Here is a 22938-nt window from a genome sequence, read left to right on the forward strand (position 1 = left end):
TGAATGAAATGAAGTCCTAGCATGCATGAAGATTATTGCTTTATATTTTGAGCTTCTGTACCTTTGTTCATTTTTCCTAAGTGTGACTGGATTGTGTGGGCATTTACCTCTCTGCACTTAGATGAATGAAGATTGTCATTTCACATTTCCTCAGCATTTATGTGAAACTGCTATTGCCACTCCAAGTCCTGTGCAATTGCCTTGCCTGCTACACAGCCCATGCTGTGTCTGTGTGTGCATGTGCGTGGGGCACAAGAGGGGCAGAGAATATGGAGCATGTGGTATCCTCACGTCCACTCACGCACTCGTACTGACAGCTCCTGTTAACTACAGTATGTGGTGTGGTTTTATTTGGGTGAGCTTCTACCTGCTTTACATCACTGAGGAAAAATCTGTGACATACTGCTGGCTACTTCCCTATTTTATATTCTGTAGCTCAGTAAAAGAAGAAACATCCTGCCGGGTGCTGGTGGCTCACACCTGTAACCCTAGTTACTCAGGAGTCTGAGATCTGAGGATCATGGTTCAAAGCCAGCCTGGGCAGGAAAGTCCATGAGACTCTTAACAACAATTACCTACCAGGTAACTGGAAGTGCAGCTGTGGCTCAAGTGGTAGAGTGCTAGCTTTGAGCTAAAGAGCTCAGGGACAGTACCCATACCTAGAGTTCAAACCCCATGACTGACCAAAAACAAAAAAAAATCCTCAGAATTTCAGAAGCTTTTGTTTGGCTGCTCGGAGTTCAGTCTGGATGCTTGGTTTAGCTACACAGTGACTCAAGGCTAAACTCCATCTTCACCTCCCTGTGAGCAGCCTAGTATTTTATCCTTTCCCTGTCCTTTAGCTTGTCTGTTCCTTGATTTTCCACTTCCAGTTACTGCTGCAGGAAGGTGGCAGGGAAGCTTGGGCCAGTGCAGTGGCTCCTTCTCCTGACTTCATGGGTCTGTGGGCCTGGTTCTTTTAGAGAGCGGGCATTTGGTATTAGACTCGAGTTGGAAAGGATCTTTTTTGGAGTGGAAGGACTATATGTCATTTTCTTTCTAGTGATGTAGTAGTGAGTTTGTAAGTGTTCAGAGGCACTCTAAAAGGACGCCTAGTGTTAGGATATAGCTATGTGGGAGAGTACCTCCCCCTTGCAATCCTACAGCCCTCAGTCCAAACTCCAGTACCAATAAAAAGCAGTGGGGAGCTTATTCATACTTTGGTTGCTGCTGTTTCCTTAGGTGGATAACAAAGGTCGGAATTTTCTTCATGTGGCAGTTCAGAACTCTGATATTGAAAGCGTCCTCTTCCTGATCAGTGTCCAGGCCAATGTGAACTCTAGAGTCCAGGATGCTTCCAAGTTGACCCCTTTGCACCTTGCTGTACAAGCAGGCTCAGAGATCATTGTCCGCAATTTGGTAAGTGACACAGAATCACCGTTGCATGTAACATTGTCAAAGGACAATGTAGGGTATGTGCAGAATTTCTACTCACAGGTGTTTTGGCAGGGGTTGTGAAAGGCAGCAAGAATCTGGGGAGCTAGGCAAATACACTCAGGAAAATAGGTATGTCAGAGAATAAATGTCCCATTGTTCTACAGGTTACACAGTGGGGAAATAAGCTACCTTTTTAATTTTTTTTTTTTTTTTTTTTTTGGTGCAGGTCCCGAGGCTTGAACTCAGGGTCTGGGCACTGTCCCTGAGCTCATTTGTTCAAGACTAGCATTCTACCACTTGAGCCACAGCTTTACTTCTGGCTTTTTGTGTTTAGTTGGAGATAAAGAGTCTCACAGACTTTCCTGTCCCAACTGGCTTCAAACCATGATCCTCAGATCTCAGTCTCTTAGTAGCTAGGGTTACAGGGGTTAGCCATTAGCACCTGGAAAGCTCTCTTTTTCTGTTAACTTACTATATAGTCAACATCTTTTCATACTTATTTATCATCTTATTGGCTACTTTATTTTACTATCCATGTATGTTATTATCTTTTATACTTATATCCTTTTTTATGAGGTTTTATTTATTTATTTATTTATTTTGGTTAGTCGTGGGGCTTGAACTCTGGGCCTGGGCGCTGTCCCTCAGCTCTTCAGCTCTAGGCGAGCGCTCTACCACTTGAGCTACAGCGCCACTTCCGGTTTTCTGGTGGTTTATTGGAGATAGGAGTCTCACAGTCTTTCCTGCCCGGGCTGGCTTTGAACCGTGATCCTCAGATCTCAGCCTCCTGAGTAGCTAGGATTACAGGCATGAGCCACCAGCGCCCGGCTTTGTGAGGTTTTATTACAAGCATTGGACATCTTTATATGGTACAGTGCTATACAGTTTATGTATACTAAAGCTTTGTTTTGTTTTTGTTTTGCCTGAGCGCTGTCCGTCAGCTCTTCAGCTCAAGGCTAGCACTCTACCACTTGAGCTATAGTGCTACTTCCGGTTTTCTGGTGGTTTATTGGAGAGTAGAGTTTCACCAACTTTTCCTGCCTGGGCTGGCTTTGAACTGCAATCCTCAGATCTCAGCCTCCTGAGTAGCTAGGATTACAGGCTTGAGTCATCAGCACCCAGCTATATAGTAAAGCTTTATAAATAGAATTCTCGCATCTCAAGGAATAGCTGTTTACATGCTGGTAGGTAATTTGTGCTTGAGGACTACTGTGAGGCCTTCAAGTCCCCAGCTTTGGCATCAGGATAGATAAGCCTCTAGGGAGAATTTTCAGCCATGTCAGAGGCCTGACCCCTATAAGTAAGATCTTGACTATGGGAGAGGCTGCTTGAGTAATCAACTTCATCAGCTTCTTGCAGGAGCCAAGGTGAATGAATTAACCAAGCACCGCCAGACTGCCCTCCATCTTGCAGCCCAGCAGGACCTGCCTACCGTTTGCTCAGTCCTCCTAGAGAATGGGGTAGACTTTGCTGCTGTGGATGAGAATGGAAATAATGGTAATTCCCAGTGATTGGCCTGTGCACATGCTGAGTGCTGTGAGCAGTGCTTCCATCATAGCAGTGGAAGTACATAGCACCAGTGGGTTGGCTTCTACAGGAGCAGAGCTATGAAAGGAAGCACACCACGCAGGCTATCCATCCTTCCGCTGGCCAGTGGGATTGGTAACTTGGCAGCCTAAAGGGACTTCTTGTGAAGCCTCTCACCTGTGAGAGTGCTGAAACAGAAAGCAAAGGCCCATGAAATTGCAGTATGCCTTATCCTGGGGGTAGAGAAGATGAAGGAAAGGATGGGCCTATGCATGGCTGTTCCCTGCTCTGATTTCATTGAATTTAGTGGGGTTTGGGAGAGTGGGGAAGAGCTGAGAATTTTCTGTATGTGCTCTGGGCTTGCACAGTAAGAGGATTTACTCTCCAGCTCTTCATCTTGCTGTCATGCATGGTCGACTCAACAACATCCGGGTTCTTCTGACAGAGTGCACAGTGGATGCTGAAGCCTTTAATCTGAGGTGAGTATGTTTGATCTCAAGCAGAGACCAGCCTGCTCCTGGAAGCTGGGGGTGCATCCCCTTAGCCCCAGCTCTAAACTTTAAGTCTGACCATGGGGAACTTGACCAGCTTAGTCAAGTTTGGTTTTCTATTTAAAAACAAAAAAAGCACACTGTGTGTGCATACGTGTGTGTGTGTGTGTGTGTGTGTGTGTGTGTGTGTGTGTGTGTGTGTGTGTGTGTGTGTGTGTGTGTGTGTGTGTGTGTGTGTGTGTGTACACGTGCTGATACTGAGACTTGAACTCAAGACCTTATTCTTGCTTAGCTTTTTCCATTCAAGGCTGGTGCTATACCACTTGAGCCACATCTCTACTTCTGGCTTCAAAAAAAAAACTTTTTAGAAAAGTGTGTGTGTGTGTGTGTGTGTGTGTGTGTGTGCGTGCGTGCGCGCGCGCGCGCTGTTACTAGGGTTTTGAACTTAGGACCTGGGTGCTGTCCTTCAGCTTCTTTTGCTCAAGTCTAGGGCTCTACCACTTGAACCACAGCTTCACTTGTGTTTTTTTGGAGTTGTTTTTTTTTTTTTTAAATAAGAGTCTAATAGAGCCAGGAGCCAGTGGCTCACCTGTAATCCTAGCTACTCAGGAGACTGAGATCTGAGGATCACAGTTCAAAGCCAGCCCAGACAGGAAAGTACATGAGACTCTTAACCACCAGAAAACCGTAAGTGGTTCTGTGGCTCAAGTGGTAGAATGCTCACCTTGAGCTGAAGAGCTGAAGGACAGCACCCAGGCCCAGAGTTCAAGCCTCATGACTGACGGAAAAAAGAAAGAGAGAGAGAGAAGAAAGAAGAATCTTCTTATGGACTTCCTGTCCCGGCTGGCTTCAAATCGTGATCCTTAGATCTTAGCCTCCTGAGTAGCTAAGATTATAGGCATGAGCCACTGGTGCCCAGCTAGAAAATCTTTTTGACCTGTCATATGTCCTTTAGATTTATCCAGTATCACAAAGTTCAGAAAATTCAGTATCTTTTGTGTACTATGGACATGTAGATACATAATAACTTTTCCAATTTGTTTCATCAGAGGCCAGTCACCACTGCACATTTTGGGGCAGTATGGCAAAGAGAATGCAGCAGCCATCTTTGATCTCTTCTTAGAGTGCATGCCTGAGTATCCTCTGGATAAGCCAGATGCAGAAGGAAACACAGGTAGGTAATAAGGTGTCTGTAAGTCCTGTCTCATTTGTGCACCTTGCTTCCTAAAGAAGTAGACTTGGCATTCATGTCATTACCTGAGGGCAGTCAGCTTTGTATATTCCCCCAGACTCTTAGCATCAATTCCAGATCCATGTTATGGAATTTGGAGTATCTGACATCAAATCCAAGCCATACCCAAGGCCAGACAGGCCTGCCCATCTGTTTATACCATCCATTTTGCCCTTCTTTATCTCTTATACAGGGCCTTTCCCAAGTTCCTTCTCAGTTTTAGCAGAGAGATAAGATATAAACACTTCCCTGGTTTCAGAGGAAATATACTACTAGTATGTATTGATACAGGTACATCCTTACTGAGGGATTAATAAATAGATCTCTTTCATAGTCTGCTCTAGCAGATTATGCCTGTAATCCTAGCTGCTCGGGAGGCTGATATCTGAGGATTGGGTTTCATAGCCATCCTGGGCAGGAAAGTCTGGGAGACTCTGATCTCCAATTAACCACCAGAAAACTGGAAGTGGTGCTGTGGCTCAAAGTGGTAGAGCAATAGACTTGAGCAAAAAATCTCTGGGACAGCACCCAAGCCCTGAGGTCAAGCCCTGTGACCAATCAAAACACACACACACAAGATCTCTTTACACACACACACTCTCTCTCTCTCTCTCTTTCATCCTTGCTAGGTCTCTGAGTGCTTTTTATTTTTACTGCATGCTCCTTCATTCTTCTATCCCCATGCCAGACAGGCCACACAGAAATGTTGTCACCACAGTACTCTGAACCTTAGGGGGAAACAGTACTTTTGCTTCTGTTTCTTGGCCTTAGGAGGAATACTTGGCCTTGACATGTGAACATGGTTTTTGTTTTGTCGGTCATGAGGCTTGAACTCAGCTCTCCCTGAGCTCTTTTTTTGCTCCAGGCCATTGCTCTACCATTTTGAGTCACAGCTCCACTTTCAGATTTTCTGGTAGTTAACTAGAGATAAGAACCTTACAGACTTTCCTGCCCCAGCTGGCTTTGCACCATGATCCTCAGCTCTCAGCTTCCTGAATAGTTAGAATTAAAAGTATGAGCCACTAGTTTTTTGTTTCGGGGTTTTTTTGTTTGTTTGTTTGTTTCTTTGCAGTGGTAGGGATCAAGCCCAGGTCCTTCCAAATTTGTTAGGCAAGTATTGTATCCCTGAGCTACCTCCCAGCTCAATGAGCATGGTTTTGAGCCAACAGTGATGTGCCTGAGCCCAAGGAATAAAACGTGCGCTAGTAAACCAGCATTGATTCAGGAGGCATAACTGCCCTGAGAACAGGTTGATAGGCCTGCAGTGTGAGCTTCTTATTTACAGAGCCTAGATCTCACTTGCTTTACTGTCATGTTTTAGGAGATTCATTGGGTGAATTTTCTTTTTTTTTTTTTTTTTGGGTCCGGTTGTGGGACCTGAACTCTGGACCTGGGCGCTGTCCCTCAGCTCTTCAGCTCAAGGCTAGCGCTCTACCACTTGAGCCACAACGCCACTTCCGGCTTTTTTCTTTTTGCTTATGTGGTGCTGAGGAATCGAACCCAGGGTCTCAGGCATGCAAGGCAAGCGCTCTACCACTAAGCCACCTTCCCAGCCCCTTCTATCATTGGGTGAATTTTCTAACCTATATCTTTGTGCACGTTTCATAACTGGAATGATAGCTTTTATTACTATTTTGAATTATTTGAGCCCTTATTATTGACTCATTGACAGTTAAGAACTTAAGAAGTAGAATTTCTGGTAAGAATAAATCAAGGAGAGCTACTGCTCTCTGTAATTATCTGTAAAAAAAGACAAACCTGGCTGGGAAGGTTGCTCAGCTGTAGAGTGCTTGTCTCACATGCATGAGGCTCTGGGTTTGATTCCTCAGCACCACATAAGCAGAAAAAGCTGGAAGTGGTGCTGTGGCTCAAGTGGTAGAGTGCTAACCTTGAGCTTTCAGCTGAGCTGAGGGACAGTGCCCAGGCCCAGAGTTCAGGCCCCATGACCAACAACAATAACAACAAAACCTGATAGCTGACTAAGAGCCAGGTTCCCAGTGGGCCTGCACTTTCAGGAAAGATGCTCCATTGTATAGAATTTTCTGGAACATTTTCCCAACACTGAATTTTTTTTTCTTCTTCTGTACTAAAATCAGAGTTTTTATATTTGTTATCCTGTATAAAGCAAGCTTTGTCCTTTGTGGTAAAAAGCAATGTTTTCTACCAGAGGAAACAATTAGACAACAATATCAATGTCAGATCTATCTCAGATCTCTTGAGCAGCAGCTCAAGCAGGGAAAGAGTGGTTTTCTGGGAATGTATCTGCGTTGGGGGTCTCCTGGCCTGGGGCTGTACTTTCTTTTGGAAGATGCTTCAGCTCTTAGTCTCAGGTTTCCGTATATTTTGTAGAGACTTTTCCTAACAAATGTTTTGCCAGTTCTGCCCTCTCTCACCCTTTGCAATGCCAGCCAGGCAACCCTACCTGTGGTTTTGTTTTCCAGTGCTGCTCTTGGCATACATGAAAGGGAATGCCAATTTGTGCCGTGCTATCGTCCGATCTGGGGCTCGCCTTGGGGTAAATAATAACCAAGGAGTCAACATTTTCAACTACCAGGTTGCCACCAAGCAACTTCTGTTTAGACTATTAGGTGAGTGGCCTGCTTTTCACTATTTCTATACAACTATATTACAGGGTTGATTATCAAATGTATTGGTAATCTTCATATCTCGTGATGACTTGCTATAAGATATGAGCCAGCCATTTCTAGGTCCGCAGAGAGCTCTTTCTCTGAATAAGTAATATTGAAGAAAGTCATTGTTGGTAGTCTTTTTTTAGAGTTCTTTCTCCCTATTAGCCTCCCACTTTCCATGAACTTTTGAGAAATCTAGAAGCTCTAGGTAGGTCACCCTAACACATCTCCACACTTTTTCTCCTTTGGCTGGTTCCAAAGCCTCTAAAATCTGGTTTGTTTGTTTGTTTTTTGTCAGTCATGGGCTTGAACTCTGGGCCTGGGCGCTATCCCTCAGCTCTTCAGCTCAAGGCTAGTGTTCTACCACTTGAGCCACCGTGTCAAGTCTGGTTTTCGGGTGGTTTATAAATTTCACAGACTTTCCTGCCTGGGCTGGCTTTGAACCATGATCCTCAGATCTCAGCCTCCTGAGTAGCTAGGATTAGAGGCCTGAGCCACCGGTGCCTAGCTAAATGACTTTAAACTTCAATTCCCACTGACTCTTTGTTGTCCCTTTTCCTTTTGTGGAGAAGATGGGCACTTCATACTTGATTCCTTTTTTATTTCTTTTCCTTTTTTGTGTGCTGGTCCTGGGGGCTGAAATCAGTACTTTTTGCTTAAGGCTAGCATTCTACCACTTGAGCCACAGCTCCACTTCTGGCTTTTTAGTGGTAACTGGAGATGAGAGTCTCATGTATTTCTTGTCCATGGTGGTTTATACTGTGATCCTCAGATCTCAGCTTCCTCAGTAGCTAGGATTATAGATGTGAACCAGCAGTGCCCAGCATTCACACTGGATTTCCTGAGTTGTGTGTTTTTTGTCTTACCTGTTGGAATGGTAGCAAGAATCAGTAAGCCCCTTGTGAGGTGTGCACTAAGGATCTTGAGTTCAAGGATAGCCTGGGCTACATAGTGAGACCCTGTCTCAAAAAGAGAGAAGGAGGGAGAGGGAGAAGAAATAATAATAGTGGCCACAAGAGGGAAGGGGGGGGGGGAGAAGAGCTAGAGGGAGGTTGGATAATAGCTGCCAAAATACAATTAGGTAGAAAGAATTTGTTCTAGTGTTCTTCAGCAGAGCAGGGTGACTGATTTATTTATTTTAATTTTTTGGGGTCTGGTCATGGGGCCTGAACTCTGGGCCTGGGCGCTGTCCCTCACTCAGCTCTTCAGCTCAAGGCTAGCGCTCTACCACTTGAGCCCACTTCCGGCTTTTTTCTTTTTGCTTATGTGGTGCTGAGGAATCGAACCCAGGGCCTCAGGCATGCAAGGCAAGGGTTCTACCACTAAGCCACCTTCCCAGCCCCAGGGTGACTGATTTATGACACTTCATTACATATTAAGAACTAGAGGAGAGAAACAAAGGTTTCTTACATAAAGAAATGATTTGAGAAGGACACATTATTGCTGATTTGATCATTACATGTATATACAAGCATCAATTTATACATTACTCAAAAATAGGCACAATAAGTATGTGTCAATTAAGAATTTTTTAAAGCTGGGCACTGGTGGCTCATACCTGTAATCCTAGCTATTCAAAAGGCTGAGATTTGAGGATTATGGTTCAAAGCTAGCCCAGGCAGGAAAGTCCATGAGACACTTATCTCCAATTAACCACCAGAAAATCCGGAAGTGGCATTGTATCTCAAGTGGTAGAGCATTGCCTTAAGCTGAGGGACAGAGCCTAGGCCCAGAGTTGAAGCCCCAAGGCCGCCAAAAAAAAAAATTTTTTTTAAAGCCTGATGTTTGTGATAAATTACTTGTAGTTATTCCTATGTCACAGTCAGCTTTTTAAGAGCTCAGAGCAGATGACCATTGCAGTGCTGTCATTAGATGGTGTCAATGCAACAGGTTCCTGTGCCACTCCCTCCATGAGCTCTGTATCTCTATACAGAGGAGAAGCACAGGGACTGGCCTGCACTTAGGGCCAGTCCATAAATACTAGTGATCGTTCCTGTCATCTCAACCACTCATCCAAGTTTAGTGAGTGTAGAACTCATCTCCACAGGTGGTTCTCCAGACTCTGTTACTCAGTCTAGAAATCTGGGAATCACTATCTCCTTCTGTTCACTGTCTTGCTCTCAGACCCCACACTCCTATTCATTCCCCAAATCTCAAATTCTTCATCCTATTTCACTTGTCTTGTTCCCTCCCACTGTGTTCCTGACCACTTAGCCTCTGCCAGTCTTTCTGTGTGCACATCTCCGCCTCCTGCCCACCATGCCTTACACTCTAGTCAGCCCTGACTGTACTTATTTGCCACTTGCAGCTGGCTGACTGCTTCCCACAGAACTTCCTCCAACCTGCCTGGCAGTGCTTGCTGCTCTTCATTCTCCTCTGGCAGCTTTCCCTGACTGTGCCCTCATATCCGTGTGCACTCCCTTATCCCCACATTTGCCAGCTGCAATCAGAACTAATCTTCTAAGCCGGGTGCCAGTGGCTTACACCTGTAATCCTGGCTGTTCAGGAGGCTGAGAGCTAAGGATCTCAGTTCAAAGCCAGCCTGGGTAGGAAAGTCCGTGAGACTCTCATCTCCAATAAACCACTAGAAAACCAGAAGTGTCACTGTGGCTCAAGTGGTAGAGTGCTCACCTTGAGCTGAAGAGCGCAGGGACAGCGCCCAAGCCCAGAGTTCAAGCCCCACGACCAACAAAAAAAAAGAACTAATCTTCTCCTGTGTGTTACAGATATGCTGTCCAAGGAGCCGCCGTGGTGTGATGGCTCCAACTGCTATGAGTGCACTGCCAAATTTGGAGTAACAACTCGCAAACATCACTGGTAAGACTTCTGTCATCCCTTGAGAGGAGTGATGGCACTTCTGTGGATGTCCTTGCTTTCACCTTGCCATGATAAGCATCTGTGAGCCAAAGTTGACCAAAGGACATGAGGAGATGATAGACCTGGGCAGGATCCTGCCTTGGGAGAGCCATAGGGAAGGGAAGGTGAGCACACACTGGGGGCAAGGGCATGCAGGCCCCAGGCCTATGTCACTGAGATGACTTATCGCCTCACAGTGCCCAGGAGATACTATAGGACTGAGGACTAGGGCTTCCACCAGGAAACTCACTATCACTTAAGCTCAGTTATTAGACTTTTTTTTTTTGTCAGTCGTGGGGCTTGAACTCTGGGCCTGGGCACTGTCCTTCAGCCCTTCAGCTCAAGGCTAGTGCTCTACCATTTGAGCCACAGCGCCACTTCTGGTTTTCTGGTGGTTTATTGGAGATAAAGAGTCTCACTGATGTTCCTGCCCAGGCTGACATTGAATAATGATCCTCCAGATCTCAGCCTCCTGAGAGGCTAGGATAACAGGCATGCGCCACCAGTGCCCAGCTTAGAATTTCGTTGTTTTTTTGGTTTTTTTTTGGGGGGGGTCCGGTCGTGGGGCTTGAACTCTGGGCCTGGTCACTGTCACTCAGCACTTCAGCTCAAGGCTAGCACTCTACCACTTGAGCCACAGCGCCACTTCCAGCTTTTTTCTTTTTGCTTATGTGGTGCTGAGGAATCGAACCCAGGGCCTCATGCATGCAAGGCAAGCGCTCTACCACTGAGCCACGTTCCCCAGCCCAGAATTTCGTTTTTATAGACTAAGTTACCTATGAATTGTGAGTTGTCTTGCAGTTGTTCATGCTGGCGCCAGAGCAGCAGTCATGGGCTGGCCCTGTCTGCCTGTGTGGGGCAGGCTGTTCTTTAGAGCCCATCTCATAGTTTGTTTCTTTGTCTCCACAGTCGCCACTGCGGACGTCTTCTTTGCCATAAATGCTCGACCAAGGAGATTCCTATTATAAAGTTTGATCTGAACAAGCCTGTGCGAGTATGCAACATTTGCTTTGATGTACTGACTCTGGGTGGGGTCTCTTAGTGAGCCCCCAGTTGGGTCTAGGCCATGGCCCTGGTCACCTCCCCAGCAGCTGCTCTGATCAATATCCAGAGCAGGAGCTGACAATGGTCTTCCTGTGGCAGGAGACTGAACAATTAAGGACCATGGTGTGATCCAGTTCAACTGATTCTGTGTGATTGTCAGTGTGTCAGACTGTGATTGATTTCACTATATGTCTCACTAATTGGGCCAGGCCATTTAGCCCGATTGATAAATGTGATAGGAATCAAACCCCTTCCACTAGCAACATATAGGGATACTTGGAGACCATTTTCCTTTTCAGTAGCTTAGTGTTCATCTCAGAGCATTCAACAAATTCTTCCTGCCTGGGCTGACTTATGAGGCAGAGCCTGACAGAGTAGGAAGCTGCTGTGGATGAACTGGCTTCATTCTAGAGTAAGTGGCTGTGGACTTTTCTGCACAGTGTTTCATAAAGATAATAGGATCCTCTTGCCCTGAAGTCTTTTCTTTTTAAAGTTAAGCTATATTTTTAGTGAGCTACCCCTTTTAAAAAGGTGAAATCTTTCTAAACAGGGTTCAAAGATGAGAGCTGAAAAATCGTGGCCTTAACAACTGAAAGCTTTACCAGTGTTTGTGCTGCTGAGGTGTCAGGAGTGCAGTGTGGCAGCTTGACGCCTAACAGCTGTCTCATTCTCTCGTCTTCCTGCATCCTGTCTGTGAAGTCCTCAGTCCCTGCCACTAGTGAGTGGTAGAGGAAATGCACTTTTATTGTGCTGCACTTTTTATATAGCTGCATTATTGATGATTCCAATTTAAAATTCCATATTCAAAAATACCCTCACACATCCCTGCATCAGTGATTCTAGTGTTCAACTTCGACTCACCTTGGCCCACACTGTTAAAGGAAAAATTCCCACCACGTATGTCTCTTGGAGCAAGAAATTCATGCAAGCCGGCTGGAAAGGAGATACACAAGACTTCAGTCCTAGGTGCAACTCCAGCCTTGGGACATCATGTCCTGTCTCAATATAAATGCTTCTTGGCCTGGTGCTGGTGGCTCACACCAGTATTCCTAGCTACTCAGGAGGCTGAAATCTGAGGATTGTGGTTCAAAGCCAGCCTGGGCAGGAAAGTCCAAGTCCATGAGATTCTTATCTCCAATTAACCACCAGAAAATCAGAAGTGGCTCTGTGGCTCAAAGTGGTAGAGCATTAGCCTTGAGTAAAAAGAGCTCAGGGACAGTGCCCAGGCCCTGAGTTCAAGCCCTATCATGACCAAAAAAAAAAAAGTGCTTCTTGCTGAAACCTTGCCTGGGATTCTGTGAGTGTTGTGGCTCCCATTTTGTGTAGCTTGCCCTGCTTCCTTAGAGCTGATGCCGGAAGGCCCAGTTGAGTAGGAGCAATATTTTTTGGAAGGCTTGAATGCTGAGTGAGGATCCCAGAACTACTTGGACCTTTAATAATATGTATTTTAACCCTGAGGTGTTTAACTTTTCTTTTGAAGGTTTGGCCAGTTTTCTAAAAATGCACCTTGAGAAAGAAACTTCTAACATTGATTTTTAAAAACAAAACAAAAACACAACTCTGAGGTAATCAATACCTGAAATATATATATATACATATATATATACACACACATACACACACATATATAACACACACACACACTCAGATTAACAATCTCAATGATATATACTGATTTTTTCAGACATTTAATAACCACTGCATTTTTTGCATTAATGAAGTATGTGTAAAAGGGACTAAATACTCATTTTGCTTCTTTCAGATAGTGTTATGTCTTCTATGTATGTAGACTCATACATCCTTTGCCTAAGTATGTGGGTAAATGTACTGGTAAACCAGAGTGCTACTTAAAAAATAATAATTGATTTGTAAGATACATGTTGTCTGTGTTAATATGAGCTTGTGCACAATGTTTAAAAGGGGGGAAAAACAGACCAGGTCCAGTGTACCCCACTTCATATAGAATTTTTATAGAAAAGCTCAAGCATTTTGGCAATGACCATGTGAAGGGTGTGTCAGTTTCTATTTCTGTGGCCTGAAATGGGCCACAAGGACTTATTAGATAGTGTGGTTCTTTCATCAGAAAGTAAGGTAATTACAGTTCAGATATGAATCGAAGTAGTTGGTATGCATATAGTCTTTTAATTTTCCCAGTGGAGCAAGGAGGATAGAGTATCAGTCAGGGATGAGGCTGACTTCTGCCTTTACCCTTCCACACCAATTTCAATATCTTTCCTATAATTGCACTTAAAATCTTAAGATCATGCTCAACTTCTGTTTCTTCATAGTCCAGGAACAGCAATGATACTGACCAGCCATAGGTTGGGGGATATTCTTTTTCTTTTCAGTTCTGCCTTGATGCATTCATGTGAACTTGGCATAATTGTGCCAGTCTTAGATCTCTGACCTTGCAGTGTCAGTGTCAGAGTGCCAGTAGGCTGCACTCATCAGGTTCCTTAAGGAGTGGCTACCTTGCAGGGCTCTACCATACACGCCCTGGCAGGGAGCAGACATACTCTGACCTTCTTATGCTATCTCTGCTGACAAAACTGCCTGGCTCTTGTCAAATTTTCATCTGTAGCTTGAGAACTCATCGCAAAAAGTTAATTTTATTCATTCTAAAGGTTGCCAATTATGAATGAATAGAGCAGAATAATAAACTTTTCTGAAAAGTGATTTGCTACATTAGTCACTACTGTTATGCTGAATTGGCATTTAAACTGCCTCTTGTTTATTGCCAGACTTAAAGTATATTCTTAACAGTTTTAAGACAGAGGTCAAACTATGTATAAAGAAAATGGCTTAAACTAGTTTTACTGTGATCCTTTTAACACACATATGTCCCTCAAACTTAAGTGCCTACTCTTAGGACTTTGCTTTTGTGGGCTTCTCAGTGGTGTCTCACTGACGGATAGGTTAGAACATCTGGGATTCTGTGCTTGTGCACTATCAGCTCCATTTAACAATTCAGTTGAGGCTGGGTTAGACGGCTCAGTTCACCTGTCACCTTCTCTTCAGGGAGTGGGGTCCACATGACCTTTGGTCTTCTACCTCAGACTGTTGAATTGTTGCTGACACCTGTCGGCTTCCTCCCTCTGTCCCTGAATGTGGTCTTGACATTCTTCCCAATTTCTTTGTGTTTCATCGGACTACTCTTGCACTAGTCTTGTCCACAAATAAGTGGTAGAGAGCAGCTGTGGGAGGGGGAGGAACACTGGGTTTCTTTACATGTAGAAAAAGAACACAGCTGAACCATATAATTTAGACCTAACAGGCAGTGACATCAGCATGCACAAGTAAATGTGCACCTCTATTAGAGACACTGATTCCCTCAGGACATGCCCAGGAGGACCACATGCAGCACCGGAGTGTCCCTGTCCCAGCTGAGGAGAGGAGCAGCACAGAGGAAGCAGCTCTTGAAAGACATTTGGAAGCCACTTTGTGAAGTAATTTAGTGAAGAGCTGAGTGGCAGATGCAAACAAAACATATAAATTCCCAAAAGTTTAAGATGCCTTAAATACTTACTTTGGAGGATCATTGCCGGTACAGTTCCTCTTTTGTGTGGCATAAATAATAATATTAACCTGTTATAACCAATAACATTGGTTTTCTTTAGCTAGGAGTCAAGTTGAGACTGCTGTACTTGCTGACTGGCCTGTTAGGCAGATGTTATGGAGTTGGCTGTTCCATGGCATCCCTGTGGTACCAAGGGGAGGGCAAGGGCAGAGACTGGGCAGAACTTGCAGGCACACAGTGAAGTTGACCCCCTGAGCTCCCAAGCCATTGGGGATGGTGGTCACTGTGGGATGACAGCATACTAGACCATGGCGTTTATCAGCATTGTTTCTTTGGAGTCTGTGATGGAATGTATTTTTCAAAATATGAAATTTGCATTTTCTGTAACAATTCCTTATAATAAAGTGAGGTAAAATTGTGTATTTAAAGTATAAACTTCAATAAAGACATTTGTAGCTATTTCTAGTGCAGAAGTACAAATGAGCATCACACACAAACTTTTTAAAACACCTCTTAGCATACACTGTTGAATAAATACCAACAGTTACCCTAAGAAAGTTAAAAATCCAACATTTTTCCAGACAGCAGTTAGAAAATAGGTGCTATAGGCCTAGTGAACAAATGCCTAAAGCACTGTGCCACTGGGCTCTACCATGCTGGTGTGTGGTCCCAGATGCAGTCTGTCTCCTTTCTCATAGAAGTTCTCCAAAGGATCCCGACAGTCACTCTCCCATTCCACTATATGAGCTTCCTACTGGCACTGTGGGCTTGTGTGCCAAGGAAGATTTAGGAATCACAAATCTAGTGATCTAAAGAAACACCCATTGTATGAATTTTGCAAACCAAAGCTCAAATTCTTTCCCTTCAAAATACTTTGATTTTGCTTACTCTTAGTTCAGAAGAGCTTGGTCATATATTTCATTCTCCAGTGGCCTTTCTCATAGTTAGCAACCATGTGAAGTTTCTGCTCCATAACCCCAAGTAATCCTACCACTTCCCTCAGCACAGACAGTGCCAACCACATTGTCACTGGTCACATGTACAGTAAAAGCAGCAGTCATACACATTTCAAAAGTCATGGTTCTGTGCAGCCAGGGGAGAGCACTGAGTTTTAGTTCTGCTCTATCCCTGGTCAGCTGACAGTATTGGGCAAATTTCCTTGTATCTGTGCCTCAGAGGTGACAGGTTTTACCTATTTCAGGTTGCCTAGAGGGAACCGTTGAGTAATGAACTGTGTCTTTCCCTTCTTTCTAGTACAGCTCCAACCTGTCCCCAGCCAGATTTTAGCTTTTCCTAGAGCAAATCAAGACATGGGGCAGAGTTGACAGGCCTCTTTTCTGTGTGCTTAGAAGTTGCCAAGTAATGACAAATATGCCAGCTTCCTTATTTTTATACTGATAGAGAACCACAGTCTCAGAATTCAAAGGCAACGTGTCTCCTCAAGGTACTGGCAGGGAGCTGCCCGTGTTTGCTGGGTGAAAGGCTAGGCTCTGAGTGTCTGCTGTAATGGCTGGTTCTGGCTGCTTGTAGGGAGTAGGTGTGGTGGCTCTAGAAAAGGTGGGGGTAGTTAACGCCTGTCTGCATCATAAAGGAATACACTGAAGGCCAACATAGATGACCTGAGAAGGAAGCACTTTGAACAGGGCCTGGCTTGGCAGAGTTGTCCAACATAAGCTAGTTTTCCTCCATTTCTCTTTGCCAGCAAATCTGACTGAAGCACCAGTGTCCCTGAACCAAACTGAATCAAAGAGCAACTGCCCTCCCCCATAGCATTGCCTATAGTCTCCCACACTGGCAGGAAGGGAGCAGCTTTCAGTAATTACCAGCTTCTCCTTAAGAGCCCTTTGGCTTTCTAGAATAATGTTCTCTCTTGAAGTAGGTAAGTACTTCACCACAGGGTAAGGATAGTATCAGTGAGGAAATGAATTCTCACTGGGCAGGGCACTAAGCAGGTCTCTAAAGATAGCCAGTATGTCTTAGATAATGAGCTCAAAGGCTAGGCACCCACCAACTACCATCAAAGAACACTTCTGGCTGCAATGCCCAAGTGCACTTTATTTTGTGGGAGTCTGCTCTCGTTCTGGTATGTACATCCTGCACTCCTATACAAAGGGTGTCCTGTGGTGCTCTAATCAGGGGTTTACCCCACCACACTGAAGATCCTGAGACCAGGTGTTTTGCTTCCTTACCCCTTGCCTCCTTGCATATGGTAAGCACTTCATAACACTTACTGGGTAACTAAAGGAGGACCAGAGCAGTGGCAAGGACTGAACTGCAGTTTCAAGTGCCAAGCTTTGAGCTCTTGGGAACTTAGAATAAGGTCTCATTCCAGCTTTACTCTTTTCAGTCCACTCTTTTTTTTTTGGGGGGGGTCTGGTCATGGGGCCTGAACTCTGGGCCTGGGTGCTGTCCCTCAGCTCTTCAGCTCAAGGCTAGCACTCTACCACTTGAGCCACAGCGCCACTTCCCTTTTTTCTTTTTGCTTATGTGGTGCTGAGGAATTGAACCCAGGGCCTCATGCATGCAAGGTAAGCGCTCTACCACTGAGCCACCTTCCCAGCCCTTCAGTCCACTCTTGTCCCTGGAGAACAGAGATGTATGGGAATATGGAGGAAGTAGAAATAGCACAGAATCAGTAGTCAAGAACCACAAAGCCAGGTGGGTGGCACAAAGATGTAAGCCCAGTACTCAGTAGGCAGAGGCAGGAGGATCAAGCATTCAAGGCCAGAGTGGGCTACAGGCTCTGCTTTGAAACCTTCAGTTTAATTAAGTGCTTTGTTTAGCTCCATTTCTCCGTGACCCTAAGATTTCTGAGCCTTAGTTACCCCATCTTCAAACTAAAAGCTAACTCTGTGCCCTTGTCACATGCCAGGTACTCTGGCTGTAGGGATACCAACCTGAGGACTGGCCTGTCCTTAGAATCTGCAGTCTGATGGGCAATTCATAGTTAGAGATCACTGTGAGAGGAAGTAAGCATGGGGCACTGTGTGTGCTACCTAGGCCAGTGGTTAATGAAGGCACCCAGGAGAGGATAGAGTAGGCCGAATACAGGGACTCATGGGAAAGAAATGGGATCCATGGGCAGTGCAAACAGCTTGTGGAAAACGCTTTAGGCCTAATGTAGTAAAAGGTTCGGAATGGGAGGTAGTCAGTGCATGGGGAGAAATGGGAGAGGCAGTGACCAAGCAGACTGGCTGGCCATGTAAGGGGCCTCCTATACCAAGGTGCTGAAGAGTTGTGCTTGGCCTTGTAAGATACGGAAGTCTCCGGTTATGAAGAAGCCTTGCCACAGTGTGAACAAGGGAGAATGGTGAATCCCTTTAGCAGATGACTAGGAGGCAGGAAATAGAAAAGGCTAGGAGGCAGGGAAGTGGGAGGGACTCTGGCCCACTACCAGGCCTTTACTCACCTGGAGAGCAGGTCTAGTTAAGTGTTAGGTGTCAAAGAGGAGGGTTTACATACCTGCAGAGAAGCTCAAGGAAACTATTTGGATTGGAGGTGTAAACAGGCAGGACTGGAGGAGTAAACAATTGCTAAAGTAAGGGAGAAGAGCCTATGAAAGGGGGAGATCAGGCTTCAGGGAGAGGGAAAGGAATCCCCTGGAACAATGTCAAAAGTCATAGAGATCAAAGTAGATGAGACTTTCCAGGTACCAGTGGCCATGCCTATAATCCTTACTACTTAGCTGAGATCTGAGGATCCTCGTTCAAGCCAGCCCAGGCAGACAAATTCAAGAAACTCCCAACTAAACAAAAAACTGGAGGAGGTGCAGCTCAAGTGGGAGCACTACTTTAAGATAAGCAAGAGCACAGGGTCCCAAGTTCAAGCCCCAGGGACAAAACCTGACAGGATCTGCAAGTACAGAACAGAACTGATTCTGCTGTGGAACAGGAAAAATGTTCACTGTGAAAGTAATTAGGTGTGGTAGCCACAGGAGCTTCGGGTACTGTGGGCACCCTAAGTATACTTAAAGTGTTTTGAGTACTAAGTGAGCTCTTCACTGCACACTTAAAGGAAGGAACCCGAAGCTAGAAGATACTATACAGGTTGGGGAGGCAGGGAGTGAGAGATGAGGTGAAGGCCAGTAATCTAGACCAGGATGGGTCTTTATTTCCTTATCTGAACAAAAAAGAAACTCAGTGCCCTTCTCTGCTTAAGTTTAGCATTTCAGGAGGTAACTAGGCATGGACGTTATCAAATGTAGGTGGTGATAGATGTCATTGGCTATACACAGCACTAGACAGGTTTCAAGCCTAGCCAACTTAAGTTAGGACTGTCTATATTGGCATTTGTAGGCTTGCCCCAACTTTTATTTTAGGTTAACCAAGTATCTTTGTAGAGCTATAAAACTTCTTGCCCCAAATGCGGACTTTTCCTTTGAAAACAAACCACATCTGATTTTTTTCAAACATATTTAGTATTTAAAAGAAATAATTTCCATGCTTTTTCTGGACTTGCTGCATCCATAGAAACCAAAATATGTCTAGAATTAGCCCATCACATTTTATTATCACATCTCACTGTACTTGCCCAGCTCTAATCCAGTCAGTGGGCTTCGGGTTATAAATTCAACTTTGCCTGAAGGTAGAGGTTTTAGAACAAAAATCATGAAAGCCAGGCATTGGTGGCTCACGCCTATAATCCTAGCTACTCAGGAGGCTGAGATCTGAAGATCAAGGTTCAAAGCCAGCCCAAGCAGGAAAGGCCATGAGACTCTTATTTCCAGTTAACCATCAGAAAACCAGAGATGGCGCTGTGGCTCAAGTGGTAGAGTGCTTGCCTTGAGCTGAACAGCTGAGGGACAGCACCCAGGTGCAGAGTTCAAGACCCCATGACCAACAAAAGAAAAGAAAAAAAAAGTCAAGAGATCACAAGCTTTTCCAGTGTAGAGTTAGTAATATAGGATGCTTTTACTATGCACAGCTTCAGCCAGGTGGTACACACCTGTAATCCCAGTAGACTGAGACAGGAGATATGTGAGTATGAGGCAAGCCTGGCCTTCATAGCAAGATTCTGTCTCAACAGCAACGAGAAAAGAACCAAGCATGGATGTATATGCCTACAATCCTAGCTACTCATGGGGCTGAGATTGGGATCACTGTTCAAAGAGAACCTGGGCAAAAGGTAGTGGAGACTCCCATCTCAACAAACAAGCCAGAAGTAGTATGACCTACCTATAATCCCAGTAACACAGATGACATAAGAAGATGACAGGTTGAGGCTGCTGGGGCAAAAAAGCAAACCCTATTTGAAAAAAAGGGCTGTAGGCATGCCTCAAGAGGTAGAGTACCTGTCTGATCAAGCAAAAGGCCTTGTATTCAAACCCTAGTACTCAAGGGCTATGGCTGTGACTTAGTGGTAGAGTGTTTGCCTAGCATACATGAAGCCCTGGGTTCTATTTCTTAGTACCACATAAATAGAAAAAGCTAAAAGGGGCACTGTGGCTCAAGTGGTAGAGTACTAGCCTTGAGCAAACATTGCTCAGAGATAGTGCCCAAGCCCTGAATTCACATCCCAAGACTGGCCAAAACCAAAACAAGAAAACCCCAGTACTCTTCCCACCTGCCCCCAAAGAGATTCCTGGGATATGTCTGCCTGTCTCTGCTGAGAGTCACAGTCCCTGCCATGCTCCAGGTGCCCACAGGACTGGAGTAATAGGAAGGGGCCATGCTGGCAGCTGATGCAGGCCACATGGGAGTCCTTGGGAGGGAAGGAAGGTGGAGCTCAGATTTTTCTCATGTATTTCATTAGATCTGGGTTGGTTGCATCTCATTTGTCTCATTAGTTCTGGGTTGGTTACACTTGTGCCCATTAGTATCTGAGGGCTCTGGAGGAAGACAGCTGGCAGACTTAGGAAACAACATCCAAACAGGCTTAAAGAACGCAGGCACTAGGAAGGTTGTCAGAATCTTGCTTCAGGCACCAGAATGGCACATTTGCACAGATTGATCAGAGTCCTAGATCCTCCTGTTTTATGCTGGAAGCCATTGGAGGTGCACATGTCAAGGGAAGACTTCTTTCTCAAGTGTCATCAACATACTGAGCACAAACTTAGCGTGGGAAGGAGCATGTGATGGCCAGAGGTGGGCAGCCAGTGTATTCTCTCAAGCTGGGGTCATCCAAGTCTCCACGATTTGTGTGTACAGGGTTGTCCAGCTGGTCACTAGGGGGACCAGTTGCTCTCACACATACGCAGCGGGGCTCCTTGGCTCCTGGTTTATAGAGTTTCCTGGGGACACCAATCCAGTCTCTGCTTACACCTCCACTAAGGACAGAAGGAAAGAGGACTTCTAAAAAAGTGTGAACTCACAAGTCTCTGAGACATGCAAATGAACAAAAGCTGCTGTACTTCCGACCTCAGGCCTCTGCTCTCCTGACTTCTCTGACTTCCTCCAGCTTCCCCAATATAGTGCCAATCCCAACTTCTGCAGACTGAGGACAGAGTCTATGTCTCTTTAATGGAGCCACCAGTTATCCCTGTCCCTTTGAGGTGGCAGCATCACTTCCTAGCAGGGGCACTGTAGTCTGAAGGAGGGTTCCCCTGCCAATGGCCTTCCAGCAGCCTTCTTCCCCATCACAGCATCTTGGGTACTTGGTGGTGGTGGCCAACAAGGAGACCCTGGCCAGTTGAGTCAGCCTTCTCTGGGATGCCTTGACACATAGCTATAAGCTGTGAGCTATGCTGGCCTGCCCTAGGTCCTGTTCTTGATGTCACCAGACCTCAGGGATGGAGGCTTCTGCTCTGTCCCAACACAGTCTGGCAACCTCTCACCTGGGCAGAGAGACATAACTCATCTCAGGGTAGTTGAAGTCATCTCTTGCAAACTCAGAATCAAGCAGTTTCAATCAAGCTGGCCTGATGGTTGAAAGGCAGAAGGAGTGGGAGGCTTCAGTTTCCCAAAACAACCTGGAATAATCCTCATAGCATCATTTCTATTCTAGTTCACCTCATTTTGCTCTCCCAGGGGAGGGTTTCCCATTTTTAACCTGCACTTCCTGGAATCAGAATGTAAAGGGCTTTTCTTTTTCTTTTCTTGCTTTTAATTTGCATTGCTAAGACTAGAACCCAGATCTTCACACATACTAGGGAAGTGCTCCACCACTGAGCTACATTCTCAGCCCCGTACACAGTACTTTAAAGCACCTGAACACACCAGAGTGTAACTCACTGTTCTGCAAGTAGGAATGATTTCTGTACTGACAAACAGGAAATGGAGGGCACAGGAGACTAAACAAGATATACTATTCATACTTCCTCCTTCCCAAACCAGCATTCCTTCTTCAGCAGGGACTCTGGGGGTATTGGAGGTGGGAAGATACCCAGGACTCAACCTTACTGTTCTTATTCAGTTACTGATAGAGGTTTTGCCATTATCTTTTTTAAAATTTATTTATTGTTATTCTAGAGGTAATGTACAGAGGGATTACAATTACATGAGTCAGGTAATGAGTATATTTCTTTTCATACAGTGTCTTCTGTTCCCTCACTCCCAGTCTTTTTATTTTTAATTCCCAGAAAATCTAATGTGCAATCAAAGATAAATCACTATCATTTTGAGAAAGTTCCCCTGAATTAGTAATCAACTTACTATTATAATTGCATTATTCCCTGAATAATACAAACAGGCTAAGTAGAAGTCTGATTTGTGAGGGAAGTGGAAAAGCAGATGGAAACTCGCTTACCTCTTTGGGGAACACCAGAACCGGCTGCCCTTGGTTGCACTCCACTCAGCATTGCATGGAGGGAACTTCTGCTTCTCTTTCTGTTCCTGTTTATTTGCCTCTAAGGCTTTGGTCATCATGGCTTCTACCTGGGCCAACTGTGGGGTGGGTAGCCCATCCTTTCCATAGAACCTTCCTATCACTGTCCCTGTGGAGATGTGGAGACAGAAGAGCAAGGTCAGAGGAACAGACATGGTCAGAGTAAATAGATCTGGGTAAACAGTCGAAATAAGGCTCAAGTTCTTGGGGTTTGGACTTCAGGACTCTACAGTAGCCTGTTAGGTGTACTCTCTCATCCTTGAGGATCTTTTTTTCCCCCAATGTTAGGGATGGAGTCCAGGGCCTTGCTCATGCCAGGCAAGTGCTCTACCATCAAACAACTCTCAACACACCATCCCCACACACATCTTTTTGAGATAGAGTGTCACTTTGTAGCCCAGGCTAGCCTCAAGCTCTCGACTCTCTTGCCTCTGAGTAACTGGGATTACACTTCCATGCCTGGGT

At 45.2% G+C, this 22938-nt stretch overlaps 2 protein-coding genes across 2 annotated transcripts in view; one reads left to right on the top strand and one right to left on the bottom strand.

Annotated features, from left to right (window-relative positions):
• The window catches only part of Ankfy1 (ankyrin repeat and FYVE domain containing 1), an 88996-nt gene extending 76709 nt beyond the window's left edge, over positions 1-12287 (top strand). The window contains exons 19-25 of the mRNA XM_013013154.1: positions 1222-1398; positions 2766-2913; positions 3332-3422; positions 4484-4608; positions 7107-7253; positions 10022-10112; positions 11061-12287. Of these exons, the coding sequence (XP_012868608.1) occupies positions 1222-1398; positions 2766-2913; positions 3332-3422; positions 4484-4608; positions 7107-7253; positions 10022-10112; positions 11061-11193 (912 nt within the window). The 3' untranslated portion in view covers positions 11194-12287. The remainder of the gene's footprint in view (positions 1-1221; positions 1399-2765; positions 2914-3331; positions 3423-4483; positions 4609-7106; positions 7254-10021; positions 10113-11060) is intronic.
• Positions 12288-20284: 7997 nt separating this feature from the next.
• Positions 20285-22938, bottom strand: part of LOC105983374 (neuferricin) — an 8280-nt gene continuing 5626 nt past the window's right edge. The window contains exons 2-3 of the mRNA XM_013013221.1: positions 22396-22582; positions 20285-20977 (exon numbers count right to left, since the gene is read on the bottom strand). Of these exons, the coding sequence (XP_012868675.1) occupies positions 20764-20977; positions 22396-22582 (401 nt within the window). The 3' untranslated portion in view covers positions 20285-20763. The remainder of the gene's footprint in view (positions 20978-22395; positions 22583-22938) is intronic.

The sequence above is a fragment of the Dipodomys ordii genome, unplaced genomic scaffold, assembly GCF_000151885.1.
Source record: "Dipodomys ordii isolate 6190 unplaced genomic scaffold, Dord_2.0 Scaffold19, whole genome shotgun sequence".
Taxonomy (NCBI): Eukaryota; Metazoa; Chordata; class Mammalia; order Rodentia; family Heteromyidae; genus Dipodomys; species Dipodomys ordii.